At 39.7% G+C, this 15447-nt stretch overlaps 1 protein-coding gene across 9 annotated transcripts in view; it reads right to left on the reverse strand.

Annotated features, from left to right (window-relative positions):
• lrba (LPS-responsive vesicle trafficking, beach and anchor containing) overlaps nt 1–15447 on the reverse strand; it is a 243521-nt gene that overhangs the window by 26566 nt on the left and 201508 nt on the right. For all 9 annotated transcript variants that reach the window (XM_015373646.1, XM_015373651.1, XM_015373653.1 and 6 more), the window contains one exon: nt 8369–8536. In XM_015373646.1, coding sequence (XP_015229132.1) covers nt 8369–8536 — 168 coding nt within the window. The remainder of the gene's footprint in view (nt 1–8368; nt 8537–15447) is intronic.

Consider the following 15447-nt stretch of genomic DNA (forward strand, 5'->3'; position numbering starts at 1 on the left):
AATAGACAAGAAAATCACCATGTTCACCAAGACAAAAAAGAAAGTTGTTTAAAAAAAAAGAAGAAGGCTTGAGAAAATGACCAACACAGAATCATGACAGCTTTGTCAGTGTGTTGTTGCTGTGCTGTGTGACTGGCTGTGTGGGAGTGACAGCTTGTGTGCGCAGGCTGAAGGGTTTGAGCCTGACTTGGCGCAGACTGAAAATGAGCTCATGGTTTAGGCCTGAGTATGGTATTTCCATGAGAAAAAGGTCAGGAAACGAGTCTCTTCATAGCTATTGTCTGAAAATAACCAGAGGAGCACAGAAGAGGGAGTGATTTTAATATCAAGATACAAAGTTTCATCACGTTATTAAGGTTTGAGAACTGAATCTCTGAGGGTCAACACTGATTAATTTCTTTGGAAATGTAGAACTAGAGAAAGAAACCAGAAAGGTGATGCAGTGCAAGTAGAATGATTTTATAAAACAACACAAAGATTTGAGCAGAATTTGAGAAAATCTGTAAAAAGCAAAGATTAGACTTAAGAAAAAGTAGCTAGTTCTGCTTATAATGGCCAAAACTTTGAGTTTTAAAGAGATTGTAGTAATTATTCCTACAACTTATGCATAGTGTAGTGGGTAATTATTTGTTATGAATATTCAGTTTTTAATTGTTTATTCTGTAACATAATTACAGAATAAACACCTGTAGAAATGAATTATAGTTTTAAAGTTATCGTGTAAAGTATTGTACCATTTTTTCTGTTTCACTATTAAAAGCGTAATACTGGAAGTCTAACAAGATATTAGTTAATGAGATGGGCTAGCATGCCTGTTTGAAGTTGTAAACAGCATTGTCTTAATTAAAGTGGTAACCATCTCACATTAAGTTTTGTGCCCTCCAACAGGGTTCCAAGACATAGCGTCAGATGGGGTTACCAATATCAGCCCCCTGATATTAAGGCCAACTGCCCTGATCTTGGGTACCTGCACCAATGATCCAAGAACGACTAAATGGGAGAACCACTGACCAGAGATATAAGATAATGGCTCTACTGAAAGATTGGCTAGCAAAGTACAGTGGGGGCCTGCAAATTATCTCCTGGATGAGGTGAACGCAGCACTGAGCACGATTCCTACTGTGACCATCAATGAAACTAATGAGCTGATATACAGTACAGAATTATTGATCCTTGAGATGCTTGGCCAAGGTAACACTTCCACAGTGACCAATGTCCTCCATGGCTGAGAAGGTTGGAAGCCAAAATCAAGGCAACATGGAAAGCAGTAAGCTACTTATCAGAGCTCTATAAGTTTGCATCTAGTAAAGATATACCGGTACCCAAGAAATAGAAACCGATACCCATAGCCTTGACTACCTGACTGAAGAGATACAGTGAAGAGGCCAGACAAATAAACAAATGTGGAATATACTAAGTAGATGCTTTGTCATCCCTGATGCTCTTGCCCAAGGACACAACAACACTGAAAGTAGGAGCCGGGGCTTGAACCGTCAATCTTTCGATTTCAGGGCAAACTCCTACGTCTGACACCACTGTCGCCCCTTGATTTGACCAAATCCCATCAATGGCTAGAAAGGGCCAGGCTGAATGACTATGGTGAAGAGAATACCGATCATGGCAGTGCAGTAGCAGGACCTGAGCACCACAGCAATAGAGGTCCAGATCTACCATACCAGGCAAGATCCCAGGTGCATGCTATGCAATGAGGGCAGTAACCCCCACACTGGAGAAAAATCAGACATCTCAGTCCAGAGGAGTTAAGTTCTAGGAACAGCTAAGATACTGAGAGGAACTCTCAAGCTCCAAGGCCTATGGTAGAGGAGCTGAGCCTGAGTAGAAGACACCTATCCCCGTCCAGGAAGCACAAGGAGTGGATGAGAGCTTAGTGTGTATGATCTCTCTCTAAAGAATTTTTGCTGAATAAATTCAGGCCCATTTAGGTCAAATGTCTATCTGGTGTTTTAATTCACAGCATTTTTATGATGGCAGAAAACAAAACTATAAATGGTCCCAGAGTTAACAGCTTGGGCCATGCAGACACCACTTTATATCCAACAGATATTAGATTTAATCTGGAAAAAAAATCCAAGATATTAGTTTTTAATTTTATTAATAACTTAAAGAAAAAAGAAATCAATGCATTTATAAACTGAGTGTGCAATATGTGCAGGTCTCAATAGAGATCACTGCTTAAGGAAATACTGGCAACCTTCTAACCATTTTTGTGTTTAAAAAGCTAGGTTTGTGCATAAGGGTTTTCTTTCACCACTAATACACTCTCAATAGAATGATTTTCTAATGTTGCCGCGGTGAAATATGTTAGTTGAGGGTCAGGAAAAGCCTTAGGTTTTATCTGAATAAACTGTAAACTTTAGGTACATGTTATATTTAATCAAGCATTCTATTTTCTAACTCAAGTGTTTTCAAGATCAGCTTTCTTATCTTGCATCAAATACCTGTACCTGTGTAAATAGAAATCTGGCCTTTTTTTTTACCCTAAACACTTCAGTGCATGATTTTCCCCTCTGTGTCATAACAGAGTCTCATATTATTTTCCATCTCATTCACAGTAAGTCTTGGAGTGTCAGTGCATCATTCAAGGTCAAGGCAGCACCCTTCCCTGACAACAGGGTGAAGCATTTTGCTTAAGCTAATGTGTGGAAAAACTCCTCAAAGGCACCTAACTTATCTTCATTAGGTTTAGACTTGACATTTACGAGGCTGTCTAGAAGAGGAACTAGGTTGAGTGTAGGTCAGGATGTCCTATCCCTATATGCCAATGCAATGCTCAGGTGATTATATGAGGCGCCATCTACAAGGCCAATCTCTTTCAGAAGCGCTGGCCCATGTCTGATGAGGGTTTTCTGAATTCTATACATTTAAATGACTGAGCTGCCCTCAGTTTAGTCCCGGCCTGTCCTTTGATTTATTCAGCCAACTTGACAAGATGGATATCCATGCAAAACATCATGCTATTATGCAAATCAACGAGATTTACACTCGAACAGATTTAAAACAATTTGAATCATTGTCTTTCTGACCAGCAGTGTCAGAAAATAACACAGGAGTCTGCCTTTTTTGGCAAAAATATGATATTAAGTACATTGGACAAAACATCAGCCCAAAACAAAAACAAATATTATTGTATGGGACTTGCTTTGGCAAAGTGTCGTAGAAGCTTCACATGACTGACTTTTATTCCACGATTTCTGCACAATTACTCAAATGCTGTACAATTCAAACAGGGATCTGTGTTTTGTTGCTCCTTTGAGGGGCTGTGGGATTTTTCCATAATCATATGTGAAAGAGGGGAAGCCCTGTGGAACGGCGCAAAGGCAAATCAGGCTGAGTTTCCCTTTTTACACCAAGAGGCAACACAGTTGTGCATGTAACCCCAACACAGGAACATAAATGGATGTATGCACACGGGTCTCTCTGTGCTGAGTGGCGGAGGCAAGACAGGAAGTAATCAAGCTTTTTAAAAACAAGAATCTGGTATCCAGAGCAGCCACTAATCTGTGCTGATATATTCCAATCTTTCTCCCCAGACACCAAAAACGCACGTGTAAACAGTACTCGAGATGAGGGGGATGACATGGCCCTTTTAAAAAAAATTCTTAAAAATCACCCCCTTCTAAAATGACCATTCTCCCATACCATCCCCTGTGAGATTTTAATCCTGAATGTGTAAAATTTCTACTATATATTAACAGTAACAGCATTTATATTGCCCTTTCAACATTTGGCGGGATCTGGGCTTATAAGTGGCCTGAGCAACATAAATCAAATCAAAGAAGTGGGCTACCATGACTATTAAGTTGATCCAAGTGGGAAATTAGTCCCTAACTATGTGGGGGCAGTGATAGCCATGCTAGTGCAGGGACTGACTGCAGTTCTACTGTAAGCTGCCTTGGACAAGGTCAATGACCGGCGTACCTGACATGTAACAACCATACCATGCATATTGCTTTAGGTTAATAGACTATATATATTATCCTTTGTAGACTAATGCGTATAAACATTTAATTGTGGTAATTTATGCTGATGAGCACACATACATATACAGATGTATAAACATGCCAAATTATAATGCATATATACACTTCCATCTACCAACAACACTAAGTAGAGAGAGCACATACAAAAAAAAAAAAATAACATTGCGTGTGAATATTTGAGATATGTAGGAGTGTACATCTACCAGATTGCAAACCAAAGGTACAAACCATCTATCCCATTTTACTACAAACATGAACACAGATCCTTGCCCCATCCCCCAGACTCTGAACGCCCCCGGGCCCATCGCAGCACAGTCCAGCCTGTCAAGTCCAGAGCTCAAGCTAAAACAGTTGTCACTCAGTAATGACAGACTCCCGGGACCCTTTCGGGCTTAAAACCCCTCACACACCCTCCTCAGCACCCCAGTGTGATGAAGCCCAGGCCTGAACCTCTGTTTCCACCTTTCTGTGCAGACAGGCCACATTTCCTTCCGCAAAAACATGGCCGACAGGGAGCTTCAGATTAGCTCACAAGGGCAACACTGCCCTGGTTTATTTAACTAATTAAAGTGCTCAGACTGGGGGTGTTTTCAGAAATGAAAAACAGCAGACTGGAATCACAGCCTCAAACGAAGAAGGTAGAGAAAACAACAAGCTTTTATTCATCTCTAGGGAATGGTCCAAACTTTAAAGACATCAGTATTTCTTGAGCTGATGAAGCAGCATGTCAATGCTGGTTTCTGCTTTCTAACTCCAGCTGAAATTGTGAAACAAGCCTTTTTACTAAATCCATCACTTCACCTGAGAGGTTATATGGTGCAGGTAATACTTTAATTTAATTGGAATCAGTTTTGAAAGGATTAGACTTGGGGTTTTCGTTGAAACATGAGCAGGAAGAGGCTCTACGCTAATTCATTTTTAATAAGGACGTATTTGTCGTTTTAGCAACGGGCTGTTTGTTTAGACACCCCCACCAGCTTTCTGTCGCACTTACTAAGTCACAGTCAGTTGCGCTTATTGGTAAGAGCGTTGGCCAATAGGCACAGACATGGTATGAAAGACAACAGGTTGTTCAAATCAACAATCTTCCGATGTCTCATTGATCAGGACCAGACTAAATTACACATTTAATCTGGTTTATTAGGCTATAAATTACCAGAACTAAAACAAAAAGCTGCTAACCTGTTCCACAACACAACAGTACACCAGACCACTAGGGGCGCTGAACACTGTCTTGAAGTTTGTGCCATGTTTCACCAGTTGTGGAACATAAAGCCCTTTGCTGCATGTTTGAATCCATCACCACCGTACAATTACAAACCATCCACAAACCTATGCATCAAAGCATGTATCTTTTACAGTCACACTCAGAAAGGCACAGTGGAAGGAGTACAGTTTTAAATGGGATAGAAATAATATTCACCTTCCTTTTCTGGTTCGGTGTTTATTGGTAGAGCAATCAATATCTTTCTTTGTGGAACAGCTTGACAGATATAGTGAAGTACCAGAGATATAGTTTGCTGGTGTGTGTGTGTGTGTGTTAACTAGAGATTTGGGTAATGTGGTAAAGATGAAATGACCAGGGAGCACGATAATGGATCTGCATGTGTGTGTGTATGTGTGGGTATAAAGGCCATAGCACATCTGGATGGGAATTAGGGTGAATGAGGTGATAAATCAAGAATCTGCCCCTCGTGCCTGTGATGTACCAGTCAGTGAGTCATGAAGGGCAGCTGTACAGTGGTGGCAAAAAGCTGCTTGGCCAGTTGATGTACTCTGAACTCATCTCAGTTTGAACTTGGGTTCCAGAAGACATCCAGTCTATGGAAAAATTCATCTTGTATTTGTAGTTTTGAAATGCGAGGTTATAAATGCAAAGAAAGATTAAATCACGATTATTCTAATAGAGAGGAACAGCAATCCCAGCTTCCACATCCAGAGTCCTGCTTAGCACACATTTATTCCATGTTCTGCTTTAGCGTTTCACTACTGTGTATGTGTAATATTTTAAATCATCAACTGCTTTGGCGAGCCTAGCTTTAAATTTAATGAGACATTTTTGACAAAAATATAAGTGATTCCTTCTTTAATAGTGTTTCACTATGTAACATTTTATATTATTAGCGTATGATGCAGCTATGTTCTCAACACAAAAATGTCTAAACATTTTTATATCTGTAATAACTATAATGATAATTATTGTTTAAGCGAAATTAAAAATGTTTTCCTTTTTTATTTTGAGAGCTTGCATGTGGATTTTCCCTCAAGGTTATGATTATAATGACAACAACTAGAAATACAATACATATAATTCACAAGAACAATTTTAATATCCAAATGTATTATTATTTCTTAAAAAGGTTTGGATCATTATTACCATAATTCCAAAATATTTCTCTTGATTGGTATCAGTAGATATGTCCCATTAATGTAATTTACGGTAAGAACAAAACGTAAGACATTTATTATGTCACAACTTTGATGCATTTCCAAGAAAATTGCAATTTTAAGTATAGCAGAAGAACTGGGGCTAACTGGGCCTTATCCATGATCAAACTTCCCAAATGCTCTGTGCCAATGGCTAACTAGTTCCAGTTGTTACAGCATAATGGTGAAGGGCAGCACTACCTCATTACAACACGAGTCATTGTTTTGCAATCCTTCATTTCCTGCCGTTTGGATTACGTACATGAAAACCCAATTCCAGCTGTTGCGGCAGACCGAGAAGAGACGACCGGGCCATAGGCTGCTGTTAAATGGGATTCCTACTGATTCCTATTTGAAGGCAGGGTGGTAATCTGGATGAACTGACTGCACAGATTAATTTTTCAGGTGGACTTTTAACACTGAAAAACATTAAAACTATTTTTTACCCACTGATCACAGCAAATATAGCCGCCATTGCTACAAGCAAAGATAGGGTAGCTCCGCCCAACGCGCACCTGGAGCAGCAAAGTTGCTAACGCGGTGTTTCAGAACTAAACTTGTACAAGCATCAAAAATTCGCAGCACACGCGTTTTTGCTGCTCTTGCTGCTTGCGGTGTGAACGTAGCATTAGACTGTACAGATATGATGGCACTGGTTGGACTCCCTATCCGGAAATAAAGTCAGAGATGAAGAACAAGTCCTTCGTTTGCACATAAGCAGCTTGCAATCCTGTAATAAATCTGCTCATAGACGCGTGTTTCTCTTCTTCAATATCGGGATACTATCATCTCACAAGAGCCATTCAACTGAATTTCAGACATGTTTGTCATCTGGTTGTACGATTCCCGGTAGGGAGATAGTCATGAAAGGCTAAATGCCCCCATTATTCTCTGTATACTACACGCCGCAGGACACACAAAGGTGAATGGAGCCTAAGCCAAAAAATTATTGCACAACTTAAAAATCAGCCCAAAAAGGGCAAGAAATTGTACACTATATGCCTGCCCAAAGGGGGGAAAAACAGGGTACCCAGTGGGCCGTTTCACAAACTAAACTGAAACAAAGCTAAAGACTTGTACTCAAATAAGTGTTTTCATAGAAAACATTATGACATTAGGCTTGCTTTGTTTATTATTTCAATCATCCATTTCCTTCTTTTATTTTCCTGTTTTAGATACATTTTTTGATCAGAAATATTACAATTCCTAAAGAGAAAATCTCAAAGTTATGCCCATTAAAAAAAATAAAATACATTCCCCCTCATTATGTTTTCAGACCTCACTATGCCATATTCCTAGATCCCAGCAATTATGTTTCAAACCCCCAGAAAAATGTCTCACCATACATCAAAAATGTTTTTAATGTTATGTCATCAATAAAAATAGACCATAGTCCCTTTTAGCGCTAAAAGTTAGATGTCAAAAAGGCTGATGGGAGCAAGGTCAATTGGCCTTGCTGCTGGCAGGCTGCCTCTTGCAGCAGATTGGTGAAGTTGTCAGGCCAGTGTTTGGCTGTGGGTGCGATCGCTGTATTTTTCTTTTCAGCACTGTGCCTTGTGTGGTTGCTTTCAGGCATGGCCCAGTGTAGCTGGTCTGCCGCAGTTCAAAAGTGGTGGGAATGAATAATAAATGAAAGCAGAGGAGGAAGCTTTAAGGCGCTAAAGTGGAACACTTGGTGGAGTGCTTTCAAAAACATATTGCACAAGGGAAAGGCTTTGCTCAGCAATACCTGCCTGTTGACTGTTAGCTTAGCTCTCCTGTGCCCCTCTGGAGGCAATTTAACTTTGCTAATGGCATCAAAAACCTTTCAGAACTATAGATGCTTTTATAATATCATCAGATTAAACATCCATCTGAAAGGTTGTGTGGTACCTAAGTAATATCGTATTTTCCACCTTACTCAGCATTCTGTAAGAGATTAAGCAAAGGAAGGAGCTCACCTCTCTGAGCATCGGGTCGTTGATGGAGCTCAGGTTGACCGCACCTTCATACGTTAGATAGTAGAAGACATTGAGAGCTCTAGCGGCCTCTGGTCCCTGCTGCTTGTAGCCGAAAATCAGGTCAATCCACTGGTGAAGCTGGCAGGACACAAACTCACTCTCCAGAGCCTATGACACAGAAAGAGCACAGAAGGTTGTAACAGCTGTAAATAAAAACATATGAATCCTATCTAAACACCATACTTTGACCAAATGTTTTTTCTCAAACGTGCCTCCCATCCCATAACTGAGCTACAGTTATCACTAATGCCCTTTGAAAGGATAATCCTCAGAGAGTGCTGCACACTCTGCTAATTGTTCCTGTGATAGAATCTGCAGATGATTTTTATAACGAGCAAAATGCAAAACGAATCCATATCTGATCATAGGGGAACATCAAAATTCTAGTAGCTCATTAGGGAAACATTGCGGCTTCCTTCTTTGTTCTCTGCAAGCTGACAGCAGCACGGTGTTCTTCCTCTCTAGATGTCTCAGCGCCACCATTATGCTGAGATACAAGCCGTTTTCTCTCCTCATTAGCCGGCAAAGGAGGGGGAAAAACATTTATGGTTTCCTCATAAAAACAGGCAATTGTGTTAATTTGTGTAAAGCTGTCGACTCACAAAAGCCCTTTAAACACAACCAAATTAGAATGAGGCAGCCCTTGATTGTCATTGCTGCCTTGTGTGACATTAATTTGTGACAAAACATTAGCCTGAGCTGCACTTAAATGGCAATTTATATCATTTAAATTTTTACTGCAGATGCCACTGCATCCTTCACTTAAATGTGACTTTCTGACAGGTCATTTTGCATCTAATTTTTTTCCCCCCACTCGCTTAATTACAACTTTTGGTGAAAGAGCAAAGCCAACGAGTAAAGAGAGCTGTGTGCAGCTCAGGTATGATGATGAGGTATTCATTGCAGACTACACTATTGCTGTCTTATACACAATTAGAAGCTAAATTAGGGAGTTATTTAGAAAAAGGAATCTTAAGATTTTCACATGCAGTGAAGAGAAGCAGCCATTCTGAAAACAAAATCCCGATTTAAGTTGATGTTTCTGAAATATATGCATCAGGTAGATTCACTTGGATGTGGTTCTAAATTTATAAACATTTGGGGGTAGTGAAATGTTTACACATAATGAACTGGGACATGAAATTTAAGTTTGGTAAAGCTTACTCTGGTTGGCTTTCTGGCACAAACAGAATTTAAGGGTTTAAATTGTGGCCACGCCAGCAGCTTAATCTGAGTCTGCTTTATTAAAATTGGTTTTATTTTTGGGTTTTCTATACTTTTTCTGATGGCGAACACAGTTGTGGTGAAGGTTTTAATATAAACATTATTGATTCCATGCAAAGTAAAGGAAGTTGAAGATGGCATTATGTTTTTAGGATTATACTAATATACATCAGGATTATACTAATATAATTATACCACAATTTCCTGATTGTTGGACAATTAAGGGATTTTCTATTCTAAATCCTCACACTAATAACTCAATCTGTCTTCTCTGACTGTAAGACTTCTAAAGTAGGTGTTTAAATGTTAGTTTTGTTCATGACTCAGTTTACAGCGACAATAACTTTCCAACATCTTCCCTTTTAGAACAGGCTTAAGCAAAGCTGATTCCTGCACTGTCCCTGATGACTAACCAGTTGTCTTGGCTCTAAAGGGGACACACTAATTAAATTTTAGCCATTGTATACAAAGACAGAGCTTTGTTTTTTTGGCTGAAATATTTTTTTACACTGCCAGACCAGAAGACCAACCGCATTAGTGCCAGGTCCATTTCATCCTATGATCAATTATCATAAAGAAAATAAACAAATCCTCAGAAATGCTAAAAGGGAAAGGCCCCATTACAAAGTGAAACCATCAGAAGGTGAGGTACAAGTAGCCCCACTATGTATAATTAGAGGAAGTCAAGGGCAATGTGAACAGGGGAGGCTGGGCCATTCCTACTGTCATCAATGGTAAAATTATTTAAAAGTTAAAAAAACAAATAAAGTTGCCATCTAGGCTCAATCTTCTATAAACAAAATGGATCTAAAAGTTCTTTAAAACTCCCAAATTTATTACTGCATGCGGTTATTTCTTAAAAAAGGTTAACAAGTTAGGATCAGATCATTTTATTTTGCTAATTTTTAATGTTTCAGTTTATAATTCATGCTAAACAAAACTGAATATTACCAGCCAGGAACATTATTTTTTAGGCTGCCTCTAAAAGCAGTCAGAATGACGTGCAGTTGTTTGTATTTCTCTATTTAAGTGGAGGAGAGAAATCAGTTCATTATGCTATAGACCTATGACAGACCGTACAGCTACACCCTCTTTTGTAAAAAACTAAATCTTGGTGATAGACATTGAATATGTGCTACAATAAGTGAAAGTCATTATGAAACAAGGAGCAGCCATGTTATTGTAGCACTGTCTCCAGAGACGCAACTTTATGTAAATCCCTTTGTATCTTTTAAAGAGGGTGTGATGCAGTGGAAGTAGGAACTTGGACTTGCTATGTTGGAACTGGAATGCACTTGTTTGTGCCGTTTGTTCAGTGTTTTAACATTTGGCTCAGCAGCTCTTTGATATATATCTGAGAATAACTGCCTCTAGAAACCCGGCAGTGCAGCTTGATCACCGTATTTCAAAGCTTTCTGTTTAAGAGCAAAAAACAAAAGAACAAACAAAAAAACACAGGGCTCTCATTGGACTCAGAGAGCAGGTAGAATCAAGAACAATATTTTGCTGCTTTATCTACAGCAGTGTTTCAATAAGTTTTGTCTAATGCAGCAAACTCAACATTTATATGAAAATGTTTAAGTAAAATACTGTATTCAATATTTTTATCAGTTCAGCAAAGATAAAAAAAACAGTTACTCCAGTGATCTTTGTGATAAACACTGGCTCTGCAGCCGAGGTGATAGTGTGTTTTACTTCAGAGTGAAGTAAAACACCATTAATCTCTTTAACACTATAAACAGAAAGTGAGTAAGGGTCAGGAGTTCTCCAAAGATATGGTTCTTATTTCTACTGGGTGCCAGAGGAATTGAAAGGAACTGGCTTACTTAAAATAAAAACAAAAAAATAAGAAAGCAAACAGAAAGAAAAAAAAAGTTTATTCATATTATCTGTTGCCTGTCTTTGCATCTTCATATTTAAAATCAGGGAATAATTCAACTGTTTTTGTACAGTTTCCACAGGGGTTAAAAGATGTAGCAACTTTAAGCAAAGACTTGTGGGTAAAGAACTAAAACATGATGACAATAATAATGATACCTTTAGAAGGCTGAATGTAACCATACAATTTACTTGATGCATTACCCATGTATTAATTGTGAGGGCCAGAAATAAGGGATGTTCCGAATACCCGTTAAGTAAATGGCCAGTGAGCAGGTGTGGAAGCGTTTTGTGATGTGATGCCACACTGTGGAAACATCTGAGCAGAAGGCTGGGCAGATAACAGATTCCTGAGGTGGCGTCCAAAGCAGAACTGGGCCGGATTATTGATGTGCCAATTAGCAGCTGATGTGCATGTCTTCTCCTCCCACCAGGGATTCACTGATAATTAATGAATAATTTAGCATGACTTTATGTAAATGCTACCAGGGGGTCGAATTCACTAGAAAACCTTGAAATCTATTGTTGCAGATTTGACTAACAGTATATTTAAACCATGAAGGTGTGTGTTTTTTTTGTTTGTTTTTTTGCATTGATGTAATAATTAGTAGTAACTATCCTGAATCCGCTCCTGTGTAAATAATCAGCTGTTTATCTACACTTTCTGAAATAGATGCAAGTTTTGCCTCATGTCAGTGGTGCATTGTGCAGTGAATGCTGATTGAACAGTTTCAATGAAGCCACCACTGAATTAAAGGCTCTGGTTACTTTAATTCTTTCCTTTTGAAGGCATCTGTAACTTCAGTGTGGACTTTAAGTGTTTGACAAAAACCAAACAGGCTTAAAGCGAATGAAAATGTGACGCCATATATGTTAATGTATTAAACTTCAGAGCAACTTAAAGTCTAGAACAGCGGTCGTGGATTAGTGGAACACGGTCCAGAGCTGGACCCACCTGCTGACTAATCTGAACCCAACCAGATTTAAAACATTAATAAATTACTCGTTGTTGTCCGGACAGCAGTGGCTTAATTTCGCTTGCGCTGCTTCTCCTGTCTATATGGTAAAGCCCTCTGGAGCGTCCGGGACCAGGCTACACGTGATACAAATTAGCCAATGAGCTGTCAGGGCTACTGCTGCGAGACACTTTAAGACACAGCAGGCAGGCAAACCTGTGGCAAGCTGGGCGATGGAAAAACAGGAGAAGATGATGAGAAAAAGAGAGCAGAGAAAGTGCTGGAAGAAGTGCAGTGAACTAGTGAAATAAAAGTGAAATGGTGTGCTCAAAGATGACCCTGCACATTTTGAGTATGTTTGGCTCAAACTACTGTTGTGAAGCAGGATTCTCCACCATGAACATAATCAAAGATAAATATCAATACAGGCTCAAAAAGAGAATCTTGATGTGTGCTTGCGAATGGCTTTGTCACCATTCAAACCCAGGCTTAAAGCCTTGCAGGTCAGCCTAAAGCCCACTGCTCCCATTAAGCCATAAAAAAGATAATGCAACAAAAGGTCAGCTCAGGTGTTTTATAAAATATGTTAATCAGGAAATTGTCTGTATACCAAACTGAAAGATTGTGGTTCTCTACTTCAAAAAACACTTTAGATTTTAAAATGGAAAAATGTTCTATATATATATATTTTTTTTTATTATTTAAAAAGTCAATGTACAACATGGATGCATAAACATCTCATTTAATTCTGTTTAAAGTAACAGATAATTAAAAATATCTCCAGACCCTTACCGGATGTTGATTTTCTTTATTCGAACCCCGCTGATTTTTAATTGGTTACCCCTGGTCTAGAATATAGTAAGTAATAAATTTGGGTAGGAAATGGCAGACATCCAGCAACTGTAATTAGCCAATTGGTGAACATTAACATGTGCTAAGATGCCAAAAGAATTTCTGACCTAATTCTAGAAGTCTCATTTTAAAATACATTTTTATTTTGTAGCTCAGGGGTTTATTTGTTAAGGATCTTCAGGTATTCTCTTTAAATTGTTTATTTTGTTGTCTTTTTAGGCTACCGGTCTGCCCCTGGCCCAGCAGTGAAGCCAACTGGACCTTGCTGTGGTTTGTGGTCAGCTTTATGATCTGGATTGAGCTGGATTTCACTTTAGCCTTAACGAGGTGACGGTGAACACTTTCCTCCATCCCTGACTGGTCCTAAAAAACCTTTTTAAGGACTTATGGAGACCTGTCTGTAAGGCTGTTAAAATGCCACTTAACAAATCAATCCTCTCATTTGAATGACAAGAGTAATGCAATGGTGCAGCTGTCCAATATGTGTCCCCTGGTGTGGCTGTCTAACTGACCTTATGTATATTTGTAAGACTGTGTGGTTGATAGACATTTTAAATGATTTCTGAAGCATAGTAACTTGGAACAGAGCAGATTTCTCTTCATTCAATTCAATTTCAATGCAGTTTATTTATATAGTGCCAATTCACAACACATGTCATCTCAGGGCACTTTGCAATTCAACCAGATCATACAGTTAAACTGATTCAAGTTCTATGGAAAACCAGTTGATCGCTTCGAAACATCGACTCTAAGGCAATCGCTCACACTAAACATGCTTGTATCGATAGTGGAGAGGAAAAACTCATTTTAACTGGAAGAAACCTCCAGCAGAACCAGACTCGACCATCTGCCGAGGCCGACAGGGGTTCTATGAGACAGAAGCAGACATACAGAAAGAAGCAGAGATACAAAAGGCAAATGTAAACCAGCTCCATGGGCGGCCCCGTCCAGGAAACACAGCCAGGCAGATTAGCTCCGAGCCAGCTCTCATGTCAGAGGATGAAGAGACCACATCCAGCCGGTCATCATATAAGATGGAGCTTGGCCATTTAAAGGTGCTGTAGGAGAAAACGGTTCCAGCAAGCTATATTTTGACCATACACAACCATGCCTCTCCCTTCAGACCACCCCTCGAAACCATGCCTTCAAAACACACATGAACGCGCATGCTGTCTGCAGCACGAGTAGTGCTGATAACGCAGAGCGCTATGATCACTCCTCTGAAACAGTTTATCAACGCTTAAATTAACTTAAAATGCCGAAATCTGCTCAAAACGTCCGCTTTTATTATCCTGGTGCCTGCAGTTTGGATTACGTACATTCCAGCCGGTCGCCTCCACCGCAGCAGTTGCAAGGAGTCGACAGGGCCAGAGGCTGCTGTTGAGAGGGATTCATAGTGACAACGCACCACCGGTGTACGGGGTCTGAGCTGCTCCAACAGAAATAATATTTGAAGGCAGTATGGTAATCTGGATGAACTGACTGATCTGATGATGTTTTAAGGTGGACTCTCTCACTTCAAAATAGATCCAAACTACTTTTTACCCACTGATCACAACAAATATTTGTTACAAGCCAAGAAAGGTGGGTAGCTCGGCCCAATGCGCATCAGACCCACTTTTTCCACTGCACAGCCAGAGCAGCAACTGGGATTTTGGTCGACTACAGTGCAGCACATAGTAGAAACAGGGAGCCAGCGGGGGACGGAACGACCAAACCTGACCCGATGACGATCCAGCAGTCGACACTCCCCCTTTTGTGTCCTCCTTTTCAGAAACCCAAATCATGTCAGCCTAGAAAAGATGCTTCAGCCCCGCATCAGAACTAAACTTGTACAACCATCAAAAACGAAGCAGCACACAAATTTTTGCTGCTCTTGCTGCTTTAGGTGTGAACATAGCAGAACAGTGGCTAGCTTACAGCCATGGCATCCTGCACGACGTGTCAGGAACCAATCGTGTACAATGGACCATCTTTTGTGATCGGTCTAGGTTATTCATTGATTTCTCACTGTAGCGGGACCATTTATTTTATTTTCACTTCCATGCCTTCTATTTAACTGCTTGCTAAGCGGCTATGGGGAGATCTTTAAGCCACACGGTAAAAAAA

This window comes from Cyprinodon variegatus, unplaced genomic scaffold, assembly GCF_000732505.1.
Source record: "Cyprinodon variegatus isolate N-32 unplaced genomic scaffold, C_variegatus-1.0 Scaffold90, whole genome shotgun sequence".
Classification (NCBI taxonomy): domain Eukaryota; kingdom Metazoa; phylum Chordata; class Actinopteri; order Cyprinodontiformes; family Cyprinodontidae; genus Cyprinodon; species Cyprinodon variegatus.